This window comes from Suncus etruscus, chromosome 4 (genome assembly GCF_024139225.1).
Source record: "Suncus etruscus isolate mSunEtr1 chromosome 4, mSunEtr1.pri.cur, whole genome shotgun sequence".
Taxonomy (NCBI): domain Eukaryota; kingdom Metazoa; phylum Chordata; class Mammalia; order Eulipotyphla; family Soricidae; genus Suncus; species Suncus etruscus.
This window is the reverse complement of record NC_064851.1, coordinates 20,705,380-20,729,817: the sequence shown is the minus strand read 5'-3', so window position 1 is coordinate 20,729,817 and position 24,438 is coordinate 20,705,380. Positions and strand designations below refer to the sequence as shown.

The window sequence follows — 24,438 nt, the reverse complement described above, 5'->3', positions numbered from 1 at the left end:
GGAGGTCAGAATGAAGAGATGGCAGGTTTTTTATGAGGACACTCCTTACCTCCAACACTTCTCTTGGGAAGTGTTCTGAGAAACTCCCTCTCCTTTCTATGGCTTCTCAGCCATCATTCAACTCTGCCAAGTGGTCCTAATACTCAAAGATGTGGAGTGGACTAGAAAGAGTTGCACATACACATCCAAGAGAGGATGTCTGTTCCTGGCAGACCCAGTGCTGGGCCTCAGATCAAGGCTGCAGGGATAGAGGCAGATTGGGTCTGGGGCTCAGTGCCACAGAAGCTGGGTTCCTTTCAGGGGTTCCTTTCAGGAGGTACACATGTGTGTTTTCCCCCCCCCACACACACATCCCAATATACTGTGGGCTTCAGAACAGAGCCTAATTTTTCTCCACTTGAGTCCCAGGCCCTTTGAAACCCTACCTGATAGTTCAGCAACTCACCATCTAGGTACATGGATGAGCTCTGTACCGGGTCTTCAGCAAGCATGGGCAAGGAAAATCCTCAATGATTCAAAGGAGGATTTTTTTAAACTTGAAATTCAGCTTTTATTTAAACTCTTTTTTTTTTTTTTTTTTTTTGGATTTTGGTCCACACCCGGCGGTGCTCAGGGGTTACTCCTGGCTGTCTGCTCAAAAATAGCTCCTGGCAGGCATGGGGGACCATATGGGACACCGGGATTCGAACCAACCACCTTTGGTCCTGGATCGGCTGCTTGCAAGGCAAACACCACTGTGTTATCTCTCCAGGCCCTCAGCTTTTATTTAAATTGAAAACAAGTTTTAAAAATGTACTTGAGCACAAAAGTCTGCTGTGTAAAGCAAGAAATATTTCAATGTTTTTGTTTGTTTGTTTGTTTTTTGTTTTTTGTTTTTTTGGGCCACACTCGGCGGTGCTCAGGGGTTACTCCTGGCTATCTGCTCAGAAATAGCTCCTGGCAGGCACAGGGGACCATATGGGACACCGGGATTCGAACCAACCACCTTTGGTCCTGAATTGGCTGCTTGCAAGGCAAACGCTGCTGTGCTATCTCTCCGGGCCCCAAATATTTCAATGTTAACAAGACCAAGCTTAACTTTGGATTTTATTCTTCAAATTATAGAGAGGGAAGAGTAAAATGAGATTATTTACAAGAAATATCTACATAAAGGGGCAGGAGAGATAGCATGGAGGTAGATCATTTGCCTTGCATGCAGAAGGACAGTGATTCGAATCCTAGCATCTCATATGGTCCCCCAAGCCTACCAGGAGCGATTTCTGAGCATAGAGCCAGGAGTAACCCCTGAGCGCTGCTGGATGTGACCCAAAAACCAATAAATAAACATCTACAGATGAATCTAAAAGGTACAAATTTGGTGACAAAAGATACTTAAGTAAATGCTGGCATCTCAGAAGCTGTTCACAAAGAGCTGTCTGATTTTGTTGAATCGTAAGAATATTTAAGATCTTTCTTTTATCCTCAATCTTGGGAGCTGTATCAGCAATTTTTAAAAGAAACTTTATTGATTGATTGATTAGTAGTTGGGCCACACCCAGCAGTGCTCAGGGACTACTCCTGGCTCTGCACTCAGAATTTGCCCCTGTCAGGCTGGGGGACCATATGAGATGGTGGGAATCAAACCAGGTCCCTCCCTGGTCAGCTGCATGCAAGGCAAACACCCTACCACTGTGCTATCTCTTCAGCCCCCGTATCAGCAGGTTTATACTCTACAATCAGGGGAACATCTGCAGATCAGATGTTCATGGCCAGTCTAGGGGCCAGGGTCTTGGGAGAGAGTGGAAGAGAATTAGGCTTCCAGGCTCCAGTAAGGAGGCAAAACTGGACCCTGATGAGAATGCCCCAGGATCATGGACCTTCTGCTTCTGGAGATGAAGATCAGGACCTTTGGTGTTAGAATCACTGGTAGAAGCAGACTGGGCCTTGAGGTTGAGCCACCCTTTTGGAGCCTGATTCTTTTTCCTTTCCCAGGCCAGATGAAAATACAACCTTCTGTTATCTGTTCCTATATATTTGGCCTCTGCTTTGCAGATGAAAAATGACTCAATAGCCAGAATGCAAGCATGTCTTGCTTTACTGTGTAGATAGGGAAACTGGCTGAGGGTTTATAGTGGCACACAACCCATGACTGATTTTCAGGGATCTTCTTGTGCCCCGTCTGCTGGGAAAGCCTTAGAGGGGAAAGGAGAGCTGCCCTCCTATGCTACAGCTCCCATTCCTGGACAGGCCTGAAAGAAGTTTCAGGCAGCCTGGTCAGTCCATTCCTAGCCCCAGGCCTTGAATCAGGCCCCTCCTTAAACAATGACAGGGCAAAAAAGTATTCCTCATCGTTATCTTTGCAAAGGAAAGAAAGAAGACACAGCCACACCCTTCATGGTTCTAGATTTTAGGGAAAATCTTTGCCTTTGATGGAGAGTAAGTCAGGGTTCTGGCCTTCTCCCTTTTATCCTGGGCTAGCTACAGCCAGCTGTGGGAAGGACCCAGGAGAAGCCTGGCTGGCTGGTGCTTTCAATGGTCTGTGGCTTCATCCACTCATGGCTGTTAACAGACATGATCAACCCACTCCTGGTCCCAATCTGCGCTGTGTTGGGTGCTAGTACCAGAGCCCTATGTGGCCAAACCTGCCTCTGAGGGGCTCCTATCTCAGCCCTTCTTAGCTGGAAGCTAAGAAGACTTCTGGTTTGTCAATGGGAGCAGCCACAGAGCCAATCAGGTCTCCTGGTCAAACAGGAGAATAGGAAAGGGATGGGAATCTCTTCTCTCCTGTCCCCTTTCCTTGGGTCCCTTTTACAAAGGGTAAGATGAAGATGACAATGGTTTTGTCAGTGCCCCAAATATTTTCTCAATGAAAAATTACAAGTCTAGGAGGGAGGGTCTACTCTGATACTCATTTCAGCAAAGAAATACACACACAGGGGTTTAAAGACTTGGCCATTGTGACACAGTCCAGAATTGCTACAACTGTGATTAGTTTTTTTTTTTTCTCCCTCTTTTTTGGTCACATCCAGTGACGCTCAGGGGTTATTCCTGGCTATGCACTCAGAAATTGCTCCTGGCTTGGGGAACCATATAGGATGCTGGGGATCGAATCAAGGTTGTACCGGATCAGCCGCGTGCAAGGCCTACCACTGCGCTATCACTCCAATCCCTTTTTTTTTTTTTTTTGGTTTTTGAGCCACACCCGGTGGTGCTCAGGGGTTACTCCTGGCTGTCTGCTCAGAAATAGCTCCTGGCAGGCACGGGGGACCATATGGGACACTGGGATTCGAACCAACCACCTTTGGTCCTGGATCAGCTGCTTGCAAGGCAAAAGCCGCTGTGCTATCTCTTCGGGCCCCCGATCCCTTTTTTCCTCTTTTTATTTGGGAGCCTTGAAACCACTCTCAGCCTGGTAGTGCTGGGGCTGGCAAGGCCATGTAAGACAGTGTCTAGGAGGTCATGTGATACTGGGTATCAAACTTGGGGTCTCAGACAATTGAAACATCTTTGAACCATCTCCATGGCTCCTGGAGCTGGAATTTGAAACCATATCTGCCTGGCCCCAAATTCTAGGAGCTTAACTCTGTGAGAGAGGCTATTATCTGGGGATTTTTCTGTGGGTATGGAGCAAGTGTAGGAAAGGAGAGGAGGAAGCACTCCAAACTCTGCCTGCCTCTGTTATCCTGTGTATGGCCTCCCTCTGAATTTCTGTTCATTTTGTAAAACAGTTGAGGAGCAACTTTCCTGATTAGCAGGCAGGGGCTATGTGCTGTGTGCTGGCATGGTGGTACCTGATGCATAGGGGTACTTAAGAAATGAGTGTTGAAGCAAAGTATCCAGGAACACTTATGGGGACTCCATGTACCCTGAAATATCTAAGTTCCTTTAGGGCCAGGATTGTAGCTCTGTGGGTCTGTTGAGTGTTGGGTCTCAGCTCCCAGCAGACGTCGCCTGCAGAACCGTGGCTCCGAAATACTCCTATGGCACTGTGTGGGTTCTATGACATTGCATGGGTAGCCTGGCATTTCTTGGGTCCTATGGCACTGCATGGACCCATGGCATTGCATGGGGGGCTCAGTTTAGGGCACTCAAAACCCAAGATAGCAGAAAGCCACCCCTTGGGCTCCTAGCCAGGGAAGAAAGTACTCCACTGGCATGACCAGTTGCTCTGCTCAAGAGCTACTCTCTGGCTTGTTCTGCAGCCTTTCCAACCATCCCACATAGGTTTCCTTTCTGCCCTTTCCCCTCCTGAACACAGGCTCTGGACCGCCCTGATGGGCACCCTGGCTCCCTCTTCCTGCTTTCCCTACCTAGATCCATCTTAGCTGCAGGCAGGATGGTGGCAAGGAGAGGCACTAAGACTGCTGTGTTTCTCTTCCTGATGGCTTCCAAGTCTCGGAGACTAGGTGTGACCTGAGAGCTCCAGTGGGTGGAAGTGTCTGGGAGGCAGGTGGCAGTGAGCAGAAGAAAGCAAGCTTTCTAATGGCCTGGGTTTCCTTGAGTGTGGGAGAGTGTGCTGGCTGTCGGGAAAATATACAAGCACTGATTCCACTGGGGAGGAGACTGACCAGGAGAGAGGACTGACAAGGGTCTCTTTTCCCCAACAGGCCCCTTGCTAATCACAAAGCCTATGACAAAGTAAAGATTCACTGTCTCAAGATAACAGGGGCAGCAGGTCACAGCTCTTTCTCATCAGAACCTCACCCCTCAAGGGTAGGAATGTCTCTGCTACCCATTATCCTTGGGCTTCCTTGCAATTTCCAGAAGTTTCTGAATGGTTATTCAGAAGAGCTTGTATTGAAAAATTTCTTCTCCTTCCTTCTCCTTCTCATCCCCCTTCCCTACTCTTCTTCTTCCCCTTCTTCCCTCTGTTCCCACTCCTCCTCCTTGTCTTTCTTCTCTTCTTCCCCTCTCTTCTCCCTTCTTCAAAACAATTAAAACTAATCAGTGAGAAATTATAAAAAATAAATATAACATAAACAAATCAGCACTATGAAAAACAAATAAAAGGTGTTTATTTCTTATAGTGCTGAAGTCTAAATTTCTTATAGTGGGAAGTCTAAATGAAGGTGCTGGCTGGGTGGTCTCTGATGACAATCAGAGAGAAGGGTGGGTGGGAACCAGTTCCCTTTCTGTCTTATAGGGTAATCTTGTGAGTGGGGGGCCCTACGTCTTGAACTCATTTAGACTAACTTATCTCCTTAAAAGGCCCTTCTCCAAATGCCTTTATGTGGTTGGGGGTTCACTGTATATATAAAGGAAATATTCAGTCCATGGCAAACTTGTGATTTATTTCTTAAGAAAAGGTGCCGGGCTTGGTGGCGCGCGCCTGTAGTCCCAGCTACTCGGGAGGCTGAGGCCGGAGGATTGCTTGAAACGGGCCGGAGAGATAGCATGGAGGTAAGGCGTTTGCCTTTCATGCAGGAGGTCATCGGTTCAAATCCCGGTGTCCCATATGGTCCCCAGTGTCTGCCAGGAGCAATTTTTGAGCCTGGAGCCAGGAATAACCCCTGAGCACTGCCGGGTGTGACCCAAAAACCAAAAAAAAAAAAAAAAAAAAAAAAGAAAAGGTACATGCAGAAATTCAATATGATGCTGTTGCTCATGAATATTGGGAGAGATCTTATATCATTTCAATGTTTTTTAAAACTCTTTTAATTTAACTTCTGAAGTAAGATTTTCCTGTTTTTTAGGCCAAAGGTCTTTTTTTTTTCCAATTTCTTCCATATTTTGCTATGCCTACACAAACAACAATTACCACATAACACATCTTTTTTTTTTTTTTTAGTGTATTTCCCATCTCTAAAGAAAAAAAAAGGGAGCATACTAAACTTTCGGTTATTGTATTGTATTAACGACTTCATTGGTGATACAACAATTTTCCCAAATATAACTTCTAATGAACTCTCTCCCCTTCTTTCACCGTTTTTTTTTTTTTTTTTTTTTTTTTTGGTTTTTGGGTCACACCTGGCAGCACTCAGGGGTTACTCCTGGCTCTCTGCTCAGAAATCGCCCCTGGCAGGCACAGGGGACCATATGGGATACCTGGATTCGAACCACCATCTTTCTGCATGAAAGGCAAACGCCTTACCTCCATGCTATCTCTCTGGCCCCATTTTTTTTAATTATCTATTTTCTTTTATTTCTTAATAACCTTGTTTTCTATCATCATGAAACAAATGTATTATGATCAGTATGTCAACATGTAATATATTTTCTTTAAATAAATTAAAAACATTATCATTATTATTATTATTTGGTTTTTGGGTCACACCTGGCAGTGCTTAGGGATTACTCTGGCAGGCTTGGGGGACCATATGGGATGCTGGAATTTGAACTACCATCCTTCTGCATGCAAGGCAAATGCCCTACCATTGTGCTATCTGTCTGGCCCCCCAGAAAACATTTTTTTTATTTAAAGAAAAACAAATCACAGAGTTGTCATAGTGGATCACAATACATTTGTTTCCTGATAAATAAAAACAAGTTATTTTTTAAAAAAATAAAATTAATAAAATGGAAGAAAAGAGAAAAAGAAAGGAAAGAAAGTACAGTATCAAGCTCATTTGTGGAAATTATTGTATCATCAATGAAGTCATTAGTACAATGACAGAAGGTTTAGTAATCTCTTGTTGATATATATGTCCAGTCTATTAAATTGGGGTGCTCCTTTAGGGATGACAGAATCAAACAAATGAAGTTGTCCAGAAATTCAAAGCTACAATACTACAAATTTTAGAGGCATATACTCAGCTGTAGGACATCCTGGAAGAAAGCCCAGTTCTAACATGGTGAGTGTATTTGTGGGCACGGCTACAGCTGCCAAGCTTTCTGGGAAGTAAGGAGATGCGGGGGAGGGCTCCTGCCTACATAGAATTTCCTGGTGATGCCAATCCAACACCCAAAATACTTGAAGTATGGTCAGATTGGCATCCCCACGGGGACTCGTAGAGGGTTAGTGATGAAGTAGGCCATCGAAGAAATAGTGATTCTGAGTGATGGATCAGCAAGCATGGCTTCAGCAGGGTGGTGGCTTGGCCCACTATCTCCTCCCAAGATGACTAGCTGTGTGCTGCATGGGCTGATGTAGCCATAATCTTCCACATCTTGGTTTAAATCTCATTCGAAAAAAAACTCAGTTTATAAAGCTAGCCCGTTCCAACATGGCTAGTACATTTGTGGGCATGGATACAGCTTCCAGGCTTTCCGGGAAGAAAGGAGATACAGGGAAGGGTGCACACACTCATTTAAAAAGAAAAAAATCCCTGGTGATTATCAGCCCAACAACCAGTGTACCTAAAGTGTGATCAGATTGGTGTTGCCATAGTGGATCGTAGAGGGTCAATGAACAGGTAGGCCATCGGCCATGTTTTGTTTTGTTTTGTTTTGGTCACACCCGGCAGCGCTCAGGGGTTACTCCTGGCTCTACACTCAGAACTTGCCCCAGTAGACTCCAGGGACCATATGGGATGCCAGGATTTGAACCACCGTCCTTCTGCATGCAAGGCAAATGCCTTACTGCTGTGCCATTTCTCTGGCCTGATCATGTTTTTTAAAACTTTTTTTATTTTAAGAAAGTAGTTGATCGTAACACATTTATTTCCTGATAAATGAAAACAAAGTTCTTTTTAAAAATGAAAAGAAAAATAAAATGGAAGAAAAGAGAGAAAGGAAAGAAGGAAGGAAAGAAGGAAGGAAGGAAGGAAGAAAGGAAGGAAGGAAGGAAGAAAGGAAGGAAGGAAGGAAGGAAGAAAGAAAGGAAGGAAGGAAGGAAAGAAGGAAGGAAAAAGAAAAAGTATAGTATCAAGCTCATTTGTGAAAAATTATTGTATTGGGTGATTGGTGATGGAGGCAGCAAATGTGGCTTCAGCTTGTTAAGGCCTTGGCCCATCCTCTCCTCCTAAGATGGCCCGCTTTGTGCTGTATAGGCTGGTTTAGCCATAGTCTTTCATGGCTCAATTTACATCTCATTCACGAAAAGAGTGAATCTATGGAGCTGGGCTGGTTAAACTTGGTGACTGCATTTGTGGGCATGGTTCCAGCTCTATTATGTTAATTTTAAGAAGGAAAATCATTTTAAAATAAGCTGCTTGTTTGATCAGAAAATGCTGGGAAGTTAGGAAATGATTGGAAAGCTACACTTATCTTCTTGTTATTCCTCCCATTTACTCTTTCTTGTCCCAGTAGTGGGCATGCTCATGGTACATTTTTTTTTGTTTTTTTTTTTTTTTTGTTTTGGTTTTTTGGGCCACACCCGTAAATACTCAGGGTTATTCCTGAGTATTCTGGCTCTATGCTCAGAAATCACTCCTGGCAGGCATAGGAGACCATATGGGATGCCGGGATTTGAACCACTGTCCTTCTGCTTGCAAGGCAAATGCCTTACCTCCATGCTATATCTCTGGTCTCATGGTACATTTTCAAGCCAGTTGAAGCTACATAAAATAGAAGACAAACCTGTTGCTTTCTTCTCCCTGTGCCAGCTCTGTGTCCCTAGGAAAGTTACTTAACACTTCTGAGATTTCTTCATCTATTAAATGAGGCCAGCACACGTACCTGGGAGGGTTGTTATGAGGTGTGGACAAGGTGTATTGAATGCTTAGCATGTGCCTGGCAATAGTAGGTGCTTGAAGATGCCCCCCATGCCCCAACCTCAGTGTTGTTTCACCCAAGTACTGCCCAGGATCTTGCTGTCCTTGTGCCTTAACAGACAAGAGAAAGCAAAAGGGCATTACCTGCCTCTGGTAGGGTCTCCTTCTCACCTTCTGGGCTTTCTTTCATTGCAGGGACATTATTTTTGTCTCTTGTTAGAAATTATCCAAGAACCAAGCCCATTCTCCTTGCAGTCTCTTTACTCACCTGGTATGACAGGCTATGCCCTGGGTACAGGGGATGTGCCAGGGTGAGTCATACAGGAATATGTGCCGGGTGGCACAGACAGGCTTTGCAGGTGCCCCAAGGAAGGTCTGCACTAGAGCTTCAGGGCCAGGAGAAAGGACACAGGTTCTGATCCAAGGAGGCTCTGGAAATATGTTGACCTCAAACAAAAGACAACCAGTTACCTCACACACAAGTCAGGTTATTTAGAAAAACAACAAGGTAATTTTTTTTTTTTTGGTTTTTCGGGCCACACCCGTTTGATGCTCAGGGGTTGCTCCTAGTTAAGCGCTCAGAAATTGCCCCTGGCTTGGGGGGACCCTATGGGACGCTGGAGGATCGAACTGTGGTCCTTCCTTGGCTAGCGCTCGCAAGGCAGACACCTTATCTCTAGCACCACCTCGCCGGCCCCACAGGGTAATTTGACAAGTACAAAATTCTGGTAAGATTACAAACCCAAAGTAAGCACTCCCTCATATAATCTTTGGAGGGACCATAGCTGGGTTAAGAGGAACTTCCTCCTTCCTTCCACTGAGGTGGGAAAGAATAATACTTTCTGTCAATTATTTTTATTATTATTACTTTCATGTCACAAGGCATGTTGGGTCTTGTAGTTTGTAGATTGTGCGTCCTGGAACTCCCGTATGGCCTCCAGACCTTTTGATGGGATTTCTGTATAATCCTTCTCACCAACAATTGTAGTAGTAGCAATGACAGATCAGTGACAGCTGCTCACATGTCACAACTACTGTTTACTAGACACTCTTATTTGCCAAGCACTTTGAAGGCATTGTCTTGTGGATTATCTGCCTCTCATGACAGCCTTGGGAAGTAGCACTTCGATTATAACTGTTTTACAGAGGAGGGAAATCAAGACTCAACTGGGGCTGAAGCGGTGGCACAAGCGATAAGGCATCTGCCTTGCATGCACTAGCCTGTGATAGATCACGGTTCAATCCCCTGGAGTCCCATATCGTCCCCCAAGCCAGGAGTGATTTCTGTGAGCAGAGCCAGGAGTAAACCCTTGAGCATCACCGGATGTGGGCCAAAAGCCAAAAAACAAACAAACAAACAAACATAACAATAACAACAACAAAAACCTCAAACCCTCAAGTGGGAGGGTTTGAGGTCACACTTCACCAAGCCCTGACTGCTGCATGAAGGAGGTGGCATTTCCTTTGAAAATGGAAAAGCTTTTCCCCGTTCCTGTGCCTATAATTCTTATACTTACTACCTGCAGAGAAGGGGGAAGGGGGCGGGCACTGGGTGGCAGGGGTTATTGGGGGCATGCAGACCCACATATACAATGATGGAGATGATGGTTATGACATCAGCAACAGTGATTGCTTCAGGGGGTGTACTTTGGTAATAATTCTGGTCCCTTGCATTTAAGGAGTGTTTTCAAATCAATTCCCTTGTCTGCCTGTGAGTTTGGGGGTTCACTTGGACTATAGATTCACTTAGACTGTGGTTTGGATGAGTCTGGGGTCTGCACATTGACCAAAGGGACATAGTGGTGGTGGGAGGTGGTAAATCTTAAAAGTCGCTAACAGAGCAGCACAGGAGAGCTGGTGAGGATCAGCCTCACCTACTAGGGTGCTCCTCCCAAATCCCCATGCTGCTTATTTAACCCCCCGAAAACAGTCCTTAAATCCATGACCTTACTTAGATTTAGGAGTCTAAGAGACAAGGAAAGACCACATGTACCCTATTGCTAGGCCTGGAACAGCAGAGGAGGGCTGGGGAATGAGAATCTGAGGTGCCAAGTATCATCTGGCATAACCTGCCAAGAAGAGGTGCCAACAAATAGAAACAACCCTGCATGGAGCCTCACTCTCTTATGTACCTCCAAATGCTGAGATGTAAAGGGGAGCTGATACCTGAAGGTCCAGGACCCACAGGCCCTGCCCAGTTGGCCCAGTTGGCAGGTAAACCCAGTTGGCAGGTGAACCCTGATGACTCTCCCCGAGTCTCAGTTCTGCCAAAAGGCCTCTTCAGTGGGAGGCCACTTTCCCCAAAGCCTATCCCTGGAAGAAACAACTGATCCCAGCAGGGGAGAGAGATGAACTTCTGAGCAGGCCGAGGAGAGCAAATCTCTGCTACAGAGAGCCAGACTGGGATCAAAAGGTCCAAAAAATTTTAGAAGGATTCTTTCTGGTTCTTTGCTTCCTTCTTGCATCATCATTTTATCATCATCCTCATCAAGTTATTGTTTTAATTACTTCCTACCTAGACCAAATCTGGGCTTGGGCTCATGTGGCCAGGGAAGTGACTTGGAGACATCAACTTGGCCCCATGCCGAGGACTGGCCTTGTGTGGCCCTGCATCCTAGGGAAGGGCTGTGCCCGGTGAGGGCAGTGTTTGTTTGTAGGGTCAGATCGGTGTTTGCAAGGTGAGGAATGAAGCAGGAAGCTTGCACCTGCTCAAAACCCTTCTGACAATTGCTGGGTGCCTTGGGCTCGCCTCTGGTAACTTTTGGATGTGTAGAGAGAGTCTTGGGGAGCCAGAAAATTCAGATCAAAGTTCCAACTCTATCAAACTGTCCTGAGAAAGTCAGAGCATGGTTCTTGACTTCTTTGTCCTTATCTGTAGAACAAGTGTGTCTTGTGTTCCTTTAGATTTATACCAGCATCCACCTGGGTACTAAGAGGGTAGTCAGGAGGGTGGGAATCAGCAGGCACAGCTTCACAGCAGCAGAATCTGCCAACTGCAGAGTGTGTCTGTTCTAGTGGTACATCTGGAACTGGAGGAGAGCTCAGGCTGGGTTTGGGGCCCACTGGATCTGCTGTGTGAGACAGATCAAAGTGAGGCTTTTTGATCGCCTGAGTGCCTCAACTCTCATCAAATCCAATGTTGATGTCTGAGGGAATCCTGAATTCAGAGTCTGTGTCCAGCAAATTTGAAAAATGGGATTTTCTTTTCCCTGTTGGAAGTCATCATGAGAGAAGCCTAAAAGTCCCTGTGAGGAAGGCTACAAGAACAGTGGACAGTGGACTGTAGCTGGGAAGTGGGTTCTACCCAAATGGGACCCTTTGTCTTGTCCGTTTTCTTATTGATTTTGGGGATACAGCTAGAGATGTTCAGGGATTACTTCTGGCTCTGTGCTCAGGAATTATCCTGGTGTGTTATTCTGCATGTAAACTGTGATGAAACAAAATGTAAACAAACAGAGAGAGAGCATGCAAGAGAATGAAGAAGAAGGAAGAAGAGGCGGAGGAGGAGGAAGGAGGAGGAGGAAGGACGAAGAAGAAGGAGGAGGAAAATCAAGAAGGAGGAGGAAGTGGAAGGAGAAGAGGAAGAAGAGAAGAAGAAAAATAAGGGGGAGGAGGAAGAGGAGGAGCAGGAGGAGAAGAACAAGAAGAACAAGAACAAGAAGAACAACAACAAGAAGAAATATAGTCTTTTATTGTTCCACCTGAAGTTTGCAAGGGGGAGGGCATTTGAGAGAGAGAACAGGAGAGCAAGATGGGCTGGAGCTTCTGGTCCAAACTGCTTAGTGCCGATACACCACTTCATGAGTGAGGGAGAGTGATAGAGAGAGACAGAGACAGAGACACAGAAAGACAGAGAGAGACACAGAGAGAGAAAGAGAGAAGAGTAAGGTGCAACTGGTTGATGCTTATTAGGTTTGGCCAGGGGCCCTGAGCTCCCCGGGGCCTGCAGGCTCTCCCCTGGTTTCTTCCTAGGCCCCCTTTCTAACCAGCAGGCTTCCCCTTTTGACAGTTACAGGGGGAATTTTATAGCAGTCTTACCCCTTAAAGATCCAGTAGCACGAACCATGCACTCAGTCCATGAGCTATTTCCCTCACCCTTTTTTCTTTATTGCTTCATTTACCTTTCTCTTGAGCAGAGATGAGAATATCAGTCAACATTCATGTCACAACCAATTTGTTGCGGAGAGAATGAGCAGATTGGAGATATTTTATTTGCTGAATCCTATTTGCAAGCAACTCTAGGTTGGCTGTCAGAACCACTGGATTACATGGAGACTTGTTATTTAATGACCGTGCTACAGTCTAAAGAAATGTGTATTAAGTGATTTCATCATTGTTCAAATATTTTAAAGTGAGGGACTCAAGTCATAGTACAGTAGATAGGGAGGGCTCTTGCCTTGTACATGGCCAACCTGGGTTTGATTCCTGGCACCCCCATTTTATTCCCTGAATTCTCCAGGAATGATACCTGAGCATAGGGCCAGGAGTAAACGCTGAGCATAGCTGGGTGTTGACACCAAAACAACACCAAATCATATATTTAGCGTCCACACCTCTGCTCTATGATATCACCTCTGGGGGCCACCATTGTAAAGTGCTCCATTGTGAATTAAAATGTTTTTAATTGATGCCCAAAATTTGCAGCTAATTTGACAATAAGAATACAATTTATGCTGTGCTATTACTTGATGCTGTGTGCTACACATCACATACATCATTAAAATATATAATTATGTTTACACCTGCATATATTCCTCTCCACCCTGACTTAGTGACTACAGATTACTTATATCTGGCGGTGCCTCTGCCAGGAGGACTGGGAAGGAAAATAGAGATTAAGAAAGAAGCAGTAGAGAAGACAGCCCAGGATTAAAAGAAAAAAGGAAGTGATGAAGGTTGGGTGAAAAGTGATTTAAGGACAATAGCTGATCATTTGGGCCAAAGGCATCTGGAGTAGAGATGATACTTGTGAATTTGGTAACACTGTGGTACAATGGCAGGCTGGCAAGTGAGCCCGACGAGGGGCATCTTAAGAGACAGTGGGAAGAAAGAATTAAGTGAATTCTGAGGAATTTTTTTGAAAATGGGAGCTGGAGAAAGGAGAGAGGATAGGTTTTTCTGAATAGGTGATATTTGCAGCACATCTGTACTCTAGGGAGTAGAAGGCAGGAGTTCAGGGAGGGTGGGGACAGTCATTCAGACATGCATGTGGCCACTGCCATGTGGACAGGAGGAGGTGAGCTCTTCTGGGGAAAGGGGAAAGGAGCAGGAAATGGGGAGAAGAGAAAGCATGGAAAGATTTTCTAGGACCCTGAAAGATAAAAGAGACAGAAGAATGTTGTAAGACTGCAGGGTGGAGCCAAGGGTCACTGTAGGGCAGCAGTCAAGACTCTATCTGGGGTCACAATCTGCTACGCATTTGCAGGTGTGGATAGATTAGAGGTGGGGTGAGTGGATTCAGTCATGGCAGGTTGAAAGCAGGAAGGCAGCACGGTCTCTAATGCCACTGTTCCCCCTTATTTCAACAGCTCACCCCTTACAGGGCCTACACCTTCTTTCTCTCAGGGATCCAGCCTAACCCCCAAGCCTCAGCCATCCTGTGTTCTCAATAAACTCACAGGCCATTCTGATACCTCCTAAGAAACCAGCTCACATCTAAAGTACCAACTGTCCTAGGAACTACCACTATGGAAGAGGAGACTTCTCCAGCCTCTTTTTACTCCCGTCCCTTCACCTCTGTTCCCTCCACCACCACACAATTCTGTGTGCTTCCCTTGCTGCTGTCTTTGGTAGTAGAAGGAGACTCCAGGCTGCAGCTGGCCAGTGGAAGCCTCCTCCTCCCCTTACCCTGATATCTGAGTTCTGGGGTATCTAGTACCCAGCCAGAAAGGGTGTAGTACCCAGCCAGAAAGGGTGAGTTCTGGCACCAATCAAGCAGGGCCCCTGCTCTAAGCTGGGCCTGATTATCCCTGCAGAGAAGAAAACTGTGTCCCTTTCAGGAAGCTTGTTCTCTGTTGAAACAGGCAGTGCAAAGGTGCTGAGGCAGGCAGCCTGGCTTCTTCATGGAATCACAGGAAAAATTGGGGAACTGGGAGGAAGAGAAGGGTTCCCAGGGCAGTGTGTATATGGAGGAGCATAGGGAATGAAAGGGGCAGGTTGGGAGGGACCTGATATGCCACTATGGTCTTGCTCAAAGTGTGAGGAAACCTCTACTTGTGAGCCTGGAGCTCAGGGCAGACTTCTGGGTGCTAAGTATGGAGTACTCAGGAATTAAGTGGAGGGGAAGGGCTGGGAATGTTGTGGGTGCTGGAGGAAAGGTATCGTGCTGAGATGTGGGTGGTGATTGCCTTTTGGGCTCAGGCTCAGGAATTTGGAAACATTATGACTATCATAACCAGCATCCTCATCTTGGTTTGGGAACCACACCTAGTGGTGCTCAGGGCTTACTCCTGGAGGCTCTGTGCTCAGGGATCTTTTCTGGTGCACTCAGGGAGCCAAAAACTGTGCTGGGGATTGAACCCAAGTTGGTTGCATGCAGGAAAGCACCTTTCTGGCTGTATTACCACTCTGGCCCCCAGGATTGGGAATTTGGAGGTATCAGCAGGAATGACCCCCTTGTAGTCTTGAGGAATGATGATGTAGACTCACTGAGTGTGAGTCCTTACTTGTCTCTATGCTCTGGAGCTTCGGGATGCTGTGGAGAGGAGGGTAAGCACCAGGGCATGGTCCTTCCCTATTTCCCTTCTACCTTGTGTACCTGGGTATACATCATAGTTAGGGAGATGGAGGAGTCGAGAGTGAGGGGAAATGTTGTGGGAATCAATGCCGAGTTGGCACAGAACCCAGGACCCCAGGTAGGCTGGGCGACTGGCCAGCACTACCTTCCACCCAGCAGTTAGGGAGAAGTTATAGAGGTCTGCCAGCCTGAACCCCCCCACCACACTGGAGTTACCCTGAATCTCAGCCTCTCTCTTCTCTCCTCCTGTCAGTCATGCCCCCAAGGGAGCCAGAACCTTTAGAGTCTCTGGGAGTTCCGGGGCGAAGGTCTTCGTGGTATATGACCCTGCCAGGGTGACCAAACCCACCGACCAGGAGCACTGGCCCCTGGAGGCCAGCGTGGACGTGGTGGTTTCTGTGACTACAGCCAGCAAGAACGTAGGGGACGTTAAGGTAAGAGATCAATCGCCCATGGCCAAGGGCTGCCTCTTTCACCTCACTCACATATCACTCTGACTCAACTGAAACTCACAGACTTGGATATACACATAACACATCCTGAAAAAATGTCACAGATATCTCCAAGCCTGAAGACACCCCCCCCAAGCCTGCAACCCTAGATTGAAGCCCCACAAACAGGCAAACGGGAAACACGTAAACACAGCTTGCCAACATATCTCCTCAAATGCACACACACATACCCTCATCAATCCATGCAGCCAGAAAGCCAGAGCTGCAGATATGGCAGACACCTGATGGGCAGAGTTCTTTTTACAGGAAATGCTCCTTCTCTTAAAAGGCCCCCCACACCCTCTGACAGGGCCTTTCTTCCCTCCAGGGGGAAGGGGAGGCTCTGGAGCTAAGAGAGGCTCAGCCTAACTCCTCCACCTCTTAGATGCAGATGAGGCCTTTAGGGGCCTCCCCCCTGGACACTCCTGTCTGTTGGGGCTCCAGGGCCACTTAGAAAGTCTCAGAGAGACCAGTGACAGGGACTCTGAGCCCTTGGAAAGCTCCATGGTTACTGTTATTATAAGCCTGGGGAGCGGGGTCTGTTCCCATTTCACAGAGGTCCCTGCCATTGTTTCTCCCCCTTTCATTTATTTTGTTTTTTTTTGGGTTTTTTTTGGGGGGGCACACCCAGTAATACTCAGGGATTACTCCTGGCTATGTGCTCAGAAATCGCTCGTGGCTTAGGGGACCATATGGGACCAATCACCGTCCATCCTAGGTCAGCTGCATGCAAGGCAAACAGCCTACTGTTGTGCCACCACTCCAGCCCCTCCCCTTTCATTTTCTGTACAAAAATCCGTGGACTTTTTGGGTCCTGTCTGCCCACTAAGATCCCTCACCTCAAAGTGCTTTCCTTGGTCCTCAACACCCCCTGAAGTCTGCGGGCTTGTACTTTGTTGGGCTAGGAGGATGGGGTATCCAGGCAGGGGTGGGGTGTTCTTGGTGCCCCCATCTGGGCCATCTCAAAAGATCTGATTATACCCCACAGGTGAAGGTGTCCTACTTCAAGCAGGAGGATGACAGTGCTCTGGGTCGAAGTGAGCTCTACCTCACAGGCGTCGGTAAGTCCTTTCCCTGGCCCTCCTGCCTTATGAGGGTCTAGTGTCTCCATCACCCTTAGAGCAGGTGGCAGGGAGCTTCCTCATTCTCACTGATAGGCCTCCCAGAACTCTGGGTCTTTAGCGATGAAGATGAATCTTCTGGATAAACACCCAGAGGCTGTACTGTCCCTGGGTCAAAAGCCAGACCCCATGGCGTCACCCTTACCCTGAGTCCCAGCCAGCACCTTCATGGGAACCAACTCGAGGCTGCTCCAGCCCCTTAGTGGAACCTCAGGGGCAGGCAGGGTCCTGCAGGGCAGGGCAGCCCCTAGAACATCAGGCCTGGTGCCCAACATCCAGCCAGACCCCAGGATGAACAAATGAGTTCCTCTGGTCAACAGGAGTTTCAGAGATGGAGTCTAAGGTCCCTCCAGCTGCTCCAAGAGTCTCCTAGACACCACCTGGTTTCTAGAACATAGGTTTGGAAGAGCCTTAGGGTGTGAGGCTGGGCTCAAAAAACTTCCCACCCCCCTCATATTCTTTCCTTTCCAGATATCTCCCTGGATGTTGACACAAACCGAACAGGCAAAGTGAAGAGAAGTCAAGGTGATGACAAGGTGACAGTCCCCTGGAACCCACATAGCCAGACTTCAGGACCTTGGAGGACAGGGTCATGGCTGGGATGAACCCCCCAGGAGGAGTTGGAATGGGGTCCATGGCTCTGGGGTCTCCTGGTGGCAGAGGACTAAGAAAATGGCACTAATGGGTGCTACTTACAATGTGGGTTGTATGTGCTGGGCCACTTTGGAAGACAGGCTTCTGTGCTGAGTTTCTCTGTGCCACCATGAAATTGGGATCGGTTCTGTGTCCTCTTGCTTCTTCTATCTTCTGGGCTAACTGTGAGCTCTCAAACCTGGGAGCTAATTAAAAAAAAAAGTTGCATGATTCATTGAAAGAAGGCATGAAGGTAAGGGTTCTGGTAAAGAAGTCCTGGTGGTCCATGTCAGTGAGACCCAGAGGAGTGAGGAGGCTGGGATGGCTGTAGAGCATCTGGGATCTGTCCAGGGGAAGTTAGATGGTCTAGTTTGTGAGGAAGGATCTCCAGAAGATCTCTGAACCACCAGGTTTTGAGGACAGGTGGTGAAGGTTGTCATGGAGAGTTGTGCAGGGGACTCACTGTACAGGTTGTTTGGTGAAGATGGCTGAGTGGGTGCAGGAATACAAATTTATATCCTGGGTCTTAATGCAGACAGTGTTTAGCCAGAGGAGAAGGTAGGGTGCCACCTAGGTGAAAAGTATTTTCCCAGCCACAGGATGCAAGAGGGGACACCATTTTCTGGAGTCTTTATTCCCTCTTTTTTTTTTTTTTTTTTGCTTTTTGGGCCACACCCAGCGGTGCTCAGGGGTTACTCCTGGCTGTCTGCTCAGAAATAGCTCCTGGCAGGCACAGGGGACCCTATGGGACATCGGGATTCGAACCAACCACCTTTGGTCCTGGATCGGCTGCTTGCAAGGCAAACGCCGCTGTGCTATCTCTCTGGGCCCCTATTCCCTCTTAACGTGCAATGGGGAAAGTGAGCACTGCCTGGGGAGCCCCAATATAAGTGGAAGAGGGCTGTATTGAGAGCACTATGAGCAGAGAGAGTGCTCCAGCCCTCTCCTACCTCAGTCAAGCCTGCAGGATATATCTATAGCATAGGCCCCAGGAAAGGACTGGAATTCTCCAGGCCCATTGAGTTCAGGGAGGCAGCTTCTGTCCCCCAGGTAGGTCCAAAAATCAGTTGTCAGGTGAGGGCCACTTCTAGGTTCAGTAATGGTTTTGGAGAAGTGGAGCCACTGTGTATGGCTACTCAGGTTGTTCGCTGCACAAAACAGAGCTAAGTAGGCAGCTCGAAATGGAGATTCCATCTTTCATTCTTAACACAATTCCAGAATGCAATGCCTGAGTTAACAGCCTCCAGTACTGGGGCTGAAGTGATAGCACAGTGGCTAGGGTGTTTGCCTGGCAAGTGGCTGATCCAGGTTCTATCCCCAGCATCTATATGGACCCTTGTGCATCACCAGGGGGATGATTCCTGAGCACAGAACCAGGAGTTATCCCTGGGCATCATTAGGTGTGGCGCCCATACAAAACAACAGTGTCCAGCTCTAGCCACTTGAGGACCCCTCTTTAAATTCCCAGGCTCCCTGAGGATTCTTGTTTTGCTGCAGAAATCCTGGAGCTGGGGGCCAAAGGGCTCTGGAGCCATCCTGCTGGTGAACTGTGACCGGGACAGTCCCAGGTCCAAGGGGCTTGATCTTGCCAACAGCAAGCTGATGTCCCTGCAAGGTGAGTGATGGGAGGAAGGCTTGGAGCATAGTGTGGTATGCTCAGGGCCTGGGAGGATGGGCAGGAAGCCCAAGAATGGGGTTTAACCAACATCATCCTGGGACCCCCATCTGTCCAGACCTACAGGACATGTCCCCCATGGTGCTGACCTGTGCAGGGCCAGACCAACTCTTCGAGAGCCACAAGCTGGTCCTGAATGTGCCGTTCTCTGATGCCAAGAGAGTGGGGGTCTTCTGTGCCAGGGGTGAGTGTCCTGGCAGAGTCTTTCCCTCCTGGCTCCACATTCTGTATCCCATAACGCTTATTAATTTGAAATTGGTGTGCTAGTGTCTGAGGGTCACACAATTTGTTTCTGTGCTGGGGTCACACAAATTGTGGCACTGGGGATAAAACTCAGGGTCTCACAAGGCAAGGCAGGTGCTCAGACGCTGAGCTATATGATGAAACTCTCATTTTCCATGACCTTCCTTCTTTTCATCATTTGCAGAGAGGGTGGGAAAGAACCACACCTGGTCATGTTTGGAGAACTACTCAGTCCTGGGATCAGGGATCAAATCTAGCCTCCTACTTGCAAAGCCTGAGTGCCAATCCTTTGAGCCATTCCCCTCATCACCTTTGGCAAATTTTCCCTACATTGCTACATAGCATCCACTCAGTGTGTAGTACTTTACTCTGAAGGAGGTTTGAAAATGTGTCCCATTGTACAGAACTGAAAACTGAGACTCAGACACAAGAATCCTCTCTTTCACGCAATAAATTGGGAGTGGTCCAGGCATTAAAACTCTCCTCTGGGGGTACCAGAACCCCTTCTCTTTCCACTACTAACTCTCTTCTCTGGTCAGTCATCCTAGTAAGAGCTCCCCATACCCCTGGGCAAGGTCTAGGTGGGGTGGGGTGATCTAGGAGCTTGGCTGAGTGAGACCCTCCAGGCCTGTTATCAGAGCTTGACTGTTATGTTTAACTGTTTGGAACCTAAAGGCCATTGCCACAAACACTAAGAGACCAGGAGAACCCTTGCCTGCTTCCTCTTCACTTCTGCTCATGTTGCCCTGGAACTGGTTCTTCTGGCCAGGCACCTGCCAGGAACCAGAGCTGCCTTCCCTCCCACCTTTCCACCTTGAAGAAGCTTCCCATGGTCTCAGACCACCAGCAGAGACTCCCTATCTAAGGAGATGTGTCATGGCTAAGAGGGGCCTGGGCTCCTCCCCAGTGACCCTCGGGAGTGGAGAGAAGGGGACAGGACAGAGATGTGCTTTTAAAAAAGAAATAAACTAAAATGGAGGTTGGGAGGGGTGTTAGCTGAGGGGCTAGGATGCATGCCTTGCAGGCATGAGACCCAACTTCCATGTCCTGCACCTCATGGCCCCTTGCAGCTTTGCAGGTTTATGGTCCCAGTGGCCCCTGGCACTGGTGCACTGGGCCTGAGCATTGCACAGACCAGCCTGGTTGGCTGCACATTTCTGGTGTGGTCCCTAGGGCCATCTTTAACACTGCAAGGGAAGCCCAAGGAAACTTCATTAAGATTCACCTTTTATAAAATAAATCATTTTGTATAAGAAAGAAACAATTGAGGGGCAGATTGTACCTCTCTCTTTTTTTTTTTTTTTTTTTTTTTTGGTTTTTGGGTCACACCCAGCGGTGCTCAGGGGTTACTCCTGGCTGTCTGCTCAGAAATAGCTCCTGGCAGGCACAAGGGACCATATGGGACACCGGAATTTGAACCAACCACCTTTTGGTCCTGGATCGGCTGCTTGCAAGGAAAACGCCACTGTGCTATCTCTCCGGGCCCAGATTGTACCTCTCTTGATGTTGTGCAATGAGCATCTCAAATTCCAAGACACTGTCATCACCCCAAAGAAATCTCTGAAACCATTAGCAGTCACTCACTCTACATCTCCGCCCCCGACCCCTGGCGAGCACTAATCTGCTGCTGGCTCTGGCATTCATTTTCTCTGGATCATAGAACAAATCTGACTGTTTTCACTTAGTGTCATGTCTCAAAGGGTCATCTCTTCAGTCCTTCCCGTGGATGAATAATCTTCCATGACATAAAGACGGTACCTCTTGTTTTGCCGTTCAGTTATTGATCAAATGCATGACTGTTTGCTTTACCTTTTGTGCCAACTGCTTTAGGAACTCACCTGTTCTCGGGCTGCCTGTAACCCTAGGAGTGTCTGTTTATACCCAGGTCAAACAGAAGCTCAGAGAGGTTAGATCTCTGAGCCAATGTTAACAGCTAGCACTTGGCAGAACTGGAGAGAAGCCCCAAGGATGCAGGGGAGGCTGTACCCAGGATTCTCCATGCCAGCACTGGTCATGCCTCTGGTCCCCCTAGGTGGGAACCATCTCTCAGACTACAAACAGGTGCTGGGGCCCCAACGTCTGTCCTACGAAGTGGAGCGGCAGCCGGGAGAGCAGGAGATACACTTCTATGTGGAGGGGCTCACCTTTCCCGATGCCGACTTCGTGGGCCTGGTCTCCCTCAGCGTCAGCCTGATAGATACGGGGGTTTGTAGAATCTGGGGAGCTGGCAAGGGAGGGGGCTCCTGGTGGACTTGGGGCATCTGTTTGGAGGCTCCGTGCTCAGTGACTAGGGGGCTCTGGAGGGCTGAGGGGTCTATCTCGAGGTTTTCTGAGTGTTCATTTCCCCCACAGTCCCACCCCGAAGTACCACTTTTCACAGACACTGTGACCTTCCGCATGGCCCCCTGGATCATGACCCCCAACACCCAGCCACCCCTGGAGCTGTATGTTTGCAGGTGAGCCCCCCACTCCTGCCAGAGGGAAAGAATCTGAATGTAGAGCTAGATTTCATAGGGAGCACCCATGGGGCAAGCTGGATGCTGTCTAGGCAGGCTGGTCCCTCCTGCACTGAGAAGCTAAGCCCAGGATCGTCAACTCCAGCTGCCTTGTCCAGGGGATGTGGGGTAGGAGTTTCCCTGAGCTTCCCACCAACATCCTGATCTAGGAGGTCCCTGGGACGAGTCCATGGTAGGCTGTGGTGTCATCGGTCAGAATAGTGCGAAGGGACAGAGGTGGCTTGGGACAAAAGTCAAAGATTCAGAAGATTGTGGTCTGGGGCTGGAGTGATAGCACAGTGGTAGAGCGTTTGCCTTACATGTGGCTGACCTGGGACAGACCCTGGTTCGATTCCTGGCATCCCATATGATCCCCTGAGCCTGCCAGGGGTGATTTCTGAACACAAAGCCAGGAGTAACCTCTGAGCACCACCAAGTGTGCCCCCATTCCAACAAAAAACAAACAAGCAAAAAAAAAAAAAAAAAAGAAGGTTGTGTGCTCTTGCTGAGTACTCACAGCCCCAACCAGACCACCTGTTTAGTCCACTGTGTGGATCAAGAGGGGACTGGACTGTCAGCCTCCAATTGACCCCTATCAGTGAGAGTCAGTTTCCAGGTCTGTCCTCCATGGCTGTTCCACTCTGGGATCATGTTCCTGGGCTTGTTGCCCTCAAGATCTCACGTGAGGGCTGGAGCGATAGTAAAACAAGTAAGGTGCTTGCCTTGCAAATGCCCAATCCAGGTTTGACACCGCCCCCATACACACACATCCCATACGTGATCACTTCTGAGCTCTCCCAGGAGTGATTCCTGAGTAGAGTCAGGTGTGTCTCCCCTTCCCCCCAAAAAATGCAAAAAAGAAGGAATTAAGTTCCCACAAGATGTGGGAAACTGACCCCTCTAGACCCCACCTCTCTCCTATCCTCCTGTGTCTTTCAGTGTAATCGACTCCCATGGCCCCAATGAGAAGTTTCTGGTACACATGGATGACCTGGCCCAGAAAACCAGGTGCAAGCTCATTGTCTGCCCATGGACTGAAAACAGAAACGACCGTTGGATTCAGGTGGGTGTCTGAGGAACCAGGGGAGAGTGGGCACAGCCCAACAGGCTAGCACCCCCAGCCTGCACCCTAGCTGTGGGTAAGGGGCTGCCTATTCACATGGGTAACCAGTCTCCCTAGAGAAGCTAGGCCACTGGGTGCCCAGACCCAGGACTGGGGTGCTTGCAGTGTATCAGTGTAGGGAAACACTCTTCCATTAGCTTTTTTGTTTTGGGACCATACCTGGAGATATACAGGGGTTACTCCTTGCTCTGCACTCAAGTATCATTTCTGGTGGTGCTTGGGGCATCGTCTGAGATGTAGGAGAACGAACCCGGGTCAGCTGCATGCAAGGCAAATACCTTCTTTGCTGTGCTATCACTTTAGCCCCTCCATTAACTTTTATCAGCTGAGTCTCTCCTGCTTTCCTAGAAATTTTTGGCTCCAGGCAGATGAAACACCCCAAAGCACCTCTCCCCTGTCTTGCCTTGGATCTTGGGGCAGATTTGCTGACCTGGCCTGGCCCAGGTCTGGCAAGGGGTTACCCCATTGTGCAAAGCAAGCTGAGAAGTCACTGTGGTCCTCTCCTCCCTACCCACCAGGACGAGATGGAGTTTGGCTATATTGAAGCCCCTCACAAATCCATCCCCGTAGTCTTTGACTCTCCCCGAAACAGAGGCCTGAAGGATTTCCCATATAAGAAGATCCTGGTATGTGGCAGAATGCAAGAGCCATGGGAGCTTCTAGCAAGCCTGGTTTCAGGTCTTTTGTGGTTACTGGGAGGACAAAGGAGGACTGATCAGTAGGGTACAGAGGGAGGCTATGTGGAACTGTGTGATTGCGAATCACTGGGAGGTCAGCCTGGAGAAACTGATTTAGTCACAGCCTGGAGGTTGGGGTGCTTCTGAACCAGGGTCAGCCTTGGGGATACCAGATTGCTTTGGGGAGATGCTCCCTGGCATGAGACCATATAGCTTTTGCTTTTATGTAGGTGTGGCTCAGGCCCCCTGTTTAGTAGTAAATGTTTTTGAGTGTCTTTTGGGTGCCTGGCGCAGGATGGATTTAAGAGCAGCTCTGGGGAGATTGCCCCAGCCCCAGGTCAGGACTCTCTCCTAACTTTACCTGGTTCTTTATTTAATCCACGTTACATAGTGGACTATCCTATGGATAAGACTATATGTATTCCATGTTTATGGAGGCTCAGAGGTTTAAATAACTTGCTCAAGGCTACACAGTAGGTCATTGGTGGCACCAAGATGCAAACCAAAGAGGGACTGCTCGTTGGTCCCTATGCTTAACCACTCTACTTTTTGAGGTGAGTCCTGAAGCTCATGGTCTCTACCTATTTACCGACCTTCTCTGGCCCCCTATCGACACTTCCTGAACAATGCCCAGTGTCCGGGTGAGGGTTGGTATGGGCAAGGCCGGGAGCTTA

General features: G+C 48.2%; 2 protein-coding genes across 3 annotated transcripts in view; one reads left to right on the top strand and one right to left on the bottom strand.

Annotated features, from left to right (window-relative positions):
- PADI2 (peptidyl arginine deiminase 2) overlaps positions 1–24,438 on the bottom strand; it is a 651,199-nt gene that overhangs the window by 158,889 nt on the left and 467,872 nt on the right. The gene's annotated exons all lie outside the window — the stretch shown is intronic.
- PADI1 (peptidyl arginine deiminase 1) overlaps positions 1–24,438 on the top strand; it is a 40,167-nt gene that overhangs the window by 3,940 nt on the left and 11,789 nt on the right. Inside the window, exons 2-10 of the mRNA XM_049772020.1 lie at positions 15,560–15,740; positions 16,786–16,858; positions 17,390–17,454; positions 19,049–19,166; positions 19,285–19,410; positions 21,502–21,674; positions 21,822–21,925; positions 22,904–23,027; positions 23,606–23,713. Coding sequence (XP_049627977.1) covers positions 15,560–15,740; positions 16,786–16,858; positions 17,390–17,454; positions 19,049–19,166; positions 19,285–19,410; positions 21,502–21,674; positions 21,822–21,925; positions 22,904–23,027; positions 23,606–23,713 — 1,072 coding nt within the window. The remainder of the gene's footprint in view (positions 1–15,559; positions 15,741–16,785; positions 16,859–17,389; positions 17,455–19,048; positions 19,167–19,284; positions 19,411–21,501; positions 21,675–21,821; positions 21,926–22,903; positions 23,028–23,605; positions 23,714–24,438) is intronic.